Genomic DNA, 3,804 nt, shown 5'->3' with positions numbered 1-3,804 from the left:
CCAAAGGTAACCACTCCTGTGAAAAAACTTGTAGCCAATGACAAGCTGGGTACCAAAAAAACCATGGATGGTCTAGAAAATCTAACCACTCCACCAAAAATTTCTGTGCCATCTGAATCTCAAGGACCTATTAAAAATGGGTACCTCAAATGGCAATAAAGTCCTGGATGGTAAAGAAAGATTAACCACTCCAGTCCAAAAAATTGGACCCAGTGACAAACTGGGCACCAAAAAAACCATGGATGGTCTAGAAAATCTAACCACTCCACCAAAAATTTCTGTGCCCTCAGAATCTCAAGGACCCATTAAAAAATGGGTACCTCAAATGGCAATAAAGTCCTGGATGGTAAAGAAAAATTAACCACTCCAGTCCAAAAAATTGGACCCAGTGACAAGCTGGGCACCAAAAAAACAATAGATGGTCTAGAAAGTCTATCCACAAAACCCAAAATGAAAAATAGGAGAGATATTATCTGGAAAGTTAGTAGAACCAAAGAGGGTAGACAGTAGAGGAGTAGACACTGTAGCCTTTTCTTACGCATACGGGAATATCTCGCAAAAATTTCTACCCTCATTTCCGGTTTCTTCCCATTGGGCGATTGACTTCTAAGCAAGGCTCTTCCTTATTGGTTTGAAAACGTCGCCTGCTTAATTTTAATTCTTAACGGTTTCTATTCCGAATTTTGGATTTTCAAAATTGTTTGGATTAATTTGGAAAGGTAATTAATACAAAATAATTATTTTAGATGTATGGTACTTTTCACATTCTATAATGTGTAGTTTTTAACGTTTTATTTCAAGTCTATTTGTTATTTAAGATATGCCTCCCTCTCCAAGATACCAATGTTGTTATGGTATGTGCACCAGAAAAGGTGTTACTAATGCCAAAAATACAACACCATTACGTTCACGTCAGGATGGTTTTACACGCTTTCCATCGCCTAAAACCGAAAGAGAAAAATGTGCAAGATGGGTGTCTGCTTGTGGACGCTCCCACTTTTCAATCACTGATGTAACTAAATCAAGTCAGATATGTAATCGTCACTTTGAAGGGTTTATAGGTCCGACCGCAGAAAACCCAGATCCCATCCCATTGATTAATGTTATGGATAGACACATTATAAACAATCAAATTACAAAAATTGGCAACAATTGTAGCACTACCCAGCGACACGAATTTAACTTAAACAAAATATCCCCTCAGATGGGGTGGGCTATGGAGAATTTTCAAAATAGTGTAAAATTTTTTAAATTGGTAAATAAATCAGCAGTTTTGGAGTGCACAATTACGAATAATAAGGAAGTAATAATTGAAGCTATGGGGGAACGTATGAATCAAGAGAGCATCTGCCCCAACTTTCAACTGAACAAAAACGAAGATATCTACTTCCTTTTATCTAAACTTAACAATATCAATGTTTGCGGAGGAAATTCAGATCCGGATTTAGTTGAATTATTTAATCAACAACCTAGACGAAAACAATTCAAAAAAGGAATATATTGTGAAAATGTCCACACTATTTCCAGTGAAAGCTGTCATCGCTTAATATCAGCCAACAAAAAAAGATGTTATAATTGTACACGTTATCGAGGATGCCTTAGAAAAATTAGATCAGCTAAGATTTGTTCGTCATCATCATCCAAAAAGGGGAAAAAGAAGGGCAAATCAATACTTGATAAATATAAAATGATGTCTAAGAACCGAGAAAAAACCAAAGCATCCATTTCTATGTTTAAAAGTGTTTTGGAAGATAAATTAAATGTAGAACCAACAGGATCATTCACGGCTATATTTATCAAGCAACAATTACAGGCCATGCATAGATCAAAATATGGAATGAGATGGGATAAAACATTCCTTAAATGATGTTGTTATTTGAAAAACAAATCAAAGTCATCATACGAAACTTTAAGAAAATCCGGGTGCATTAAATTGCCAAGTACTAGAACTTTGTATAGAGAGAGACATGTTGTGACTACCAAATCAGGGTTTCAACAAGACAAGTTTGCTGAAATGGTAAAAACAACAAACATTCAACGTCGTTCAAACTGGGACCGGTATTTTGTAATTTTATTGGATGAAATAAAAATTAAGGAAGAATTAAATTGCCACAAGAACACTGGATTTTTAACAGGATTTAAAGATATTAATGAAGACCTAAATAGCATAGATGACACAAAAAGAGAAGTCATTGGGACAGGAACTCCACCCTTAGCAACACATGTTTTACAACTTATGTTGAGGGGAATTACAAACAATATCAAAATTCCATTTGCACATTTTTCAACCACAGGCGTGACTAGCACTGAACTATACTTCATTATGCAAGAAGCAATAGAAAGACTGGAATGTCACGGTTTTCGTATACTTGGCATAGTAGGAGATGGTTGTTCATCAAACCGAAAATACTTTAAAATGTGTGCTGAAGCTGCGGAACAGTTGAATGATGGTTTTCAAATTACTTTCGAGATGCCAAATTTGTTTGCACAAGATGAAGATAGAAACATATTCTTTCTATCTGATGCTCCTCACCTAATAAAAACAACTTGAAATTGCTTTAGTAACAGTTTTAAAGATTCAAAGATTCGTCAGATGTGGAAAAATAATGAAATCATCTCATGGAGTGTTATAATAAAGTTATATCATTATCAACTACGTCGTAAAGGAGAATTTAAACATGTAAAAAACTTAAACTATGGCCATGTCTATTTGAATTCCTATGCAAAGATGAGAGTCAGCTTCGCTGCGCAGGTTCTTAGTGACACTGTTGCCTCTGCCATTGAAAATTGCTTTGGTAGAGAATTATACCCAGAAACTGTAAAATTCATCCGAACTTTCAACAAGTTTTTCGACATTTGTAATGTTAAAAATTGCAGAGAAGGATTCCTGATGAGAAAGAGCGACAAGTTGCCATTCAAGTCACCCAATGATGAAAGATTAAACGTAAACATTATGCATTTTCTTTCATATATATTTTTGGTTTGATTTTTTTTAAATTTATTTCTAGTGGCTAGAAGAAGAATTCATTAATTACCTTAATGATTGGGAAACGGATGTACGTAATCGCCCGGGAAAATACACCTCGTCAGAAAGAACAAAAATGCTTCTCAGTAATGAGACAATAGATGGACTAAAAATGACAGGTAAAATCCAAATAGCAAAATTTTCAAATTAGAATTCTAAAAAACGTTTATGTATATTAGCTCATTCTTCGGTTGGAATTGTAAAATTCTTATTAAATAAAGGAGCGCCATACGTTTTAACTCAACATTTAAATCAAGACCCATTAGAACAATACTTTGGACAGATGAGATCAGCGGGAGGAAGAAATAATAATCCCTCTGTGTGGCTCTATCAATCGAATATTGACAAATTGGAATCCTTGAAAGGATTTGTTTTAGAAGCTATCGGGGGGAATACTAAAATACTTTAATAAAATAAAATAAACATCTTAACTAGTTTTAAAATATCTTTTTATTTCGAATTATAAGAATTCAAGAAATAGATCTTTGTCAGGATCATTATCCAAAAAACTAAAATCTTCTCTGGTCTCAATCACACTTGAGGATTTAATATCATTTACCTCAATTACACTTGAGGATTTAATATCATCTACCTTAATCAAGTTTGAGGTCATGATCATAGATCTATTTCTTGTATTGGCCGTAGTTTGTATTGCACAGTTTATCGAAGGGGTAGCTATATTGGACAATTTAGTCACACAAACAGGATTGCGTGTCACATTAGTAACTTTTGGTTTGCATGTCACATTAGTAACTTTTGGTTTGCATATAATATTAGGA

At 34.2% G+C, this 3,804-nt stretch overlaps 1 protein-coding gene across 2 annotated transcripts; it reads left to right on the top strand.

Annotated features, from left to right (window-relative positions):
* Positions 1 to 497: 497 nt before the first annotated feature.
* On the top strand, positions 498 to 1,989 carry LOC149667209 (uncharacterized). Of its 2 annotated transcripts, none has more exons than XM_089841396.1 (2): positions 498 to 719; positions 819 to 1,989. In XM_089841396.1, exon 2 carries the CDS (start codon positions 821 to 823, stop codon positions 1,865 to 1,867), a length of 1,047 nt encoding a protein of 348 aa, XP_089697522.1. In that variant the 5' UTR covers positions 498 to 719; positions 819 to 820; the 3' UTR covers positions 1,868 to 1,989. The 2 variants fall into 2 exon arrangements, with proteins under 2 accessions (XP_089697522.1, XP_089697521.1); XM_089841395.1 differs by having other exon boundaries at positions 802 to 1,989.
* Positions 1,990 to 3,804: the final 1,815 nt, after the last annotated feature.

The sequence above is a fragment of the Phalangium opilio genome, unplaced genomic scaffold (assembly GCF_054372755.1).
Source record: "Phalangium opilio isolate 3A_F unplaced genomic scaffold, DU_Popi_V2 ptg000059l_1, whole genome shotgun sequence".
In the NCBI taxonomy this organism is placed as follows: Eukaryota; Metazoa; Arthropoda; class Arachnida; order Opiliones; family Phalangiidae; genus Phalangium; species Phalangium opilio.
Note: the sequence above shows the minus strand (reverse complement) of the source record. Positions and strands in the feature narration are given on the sequence as shown.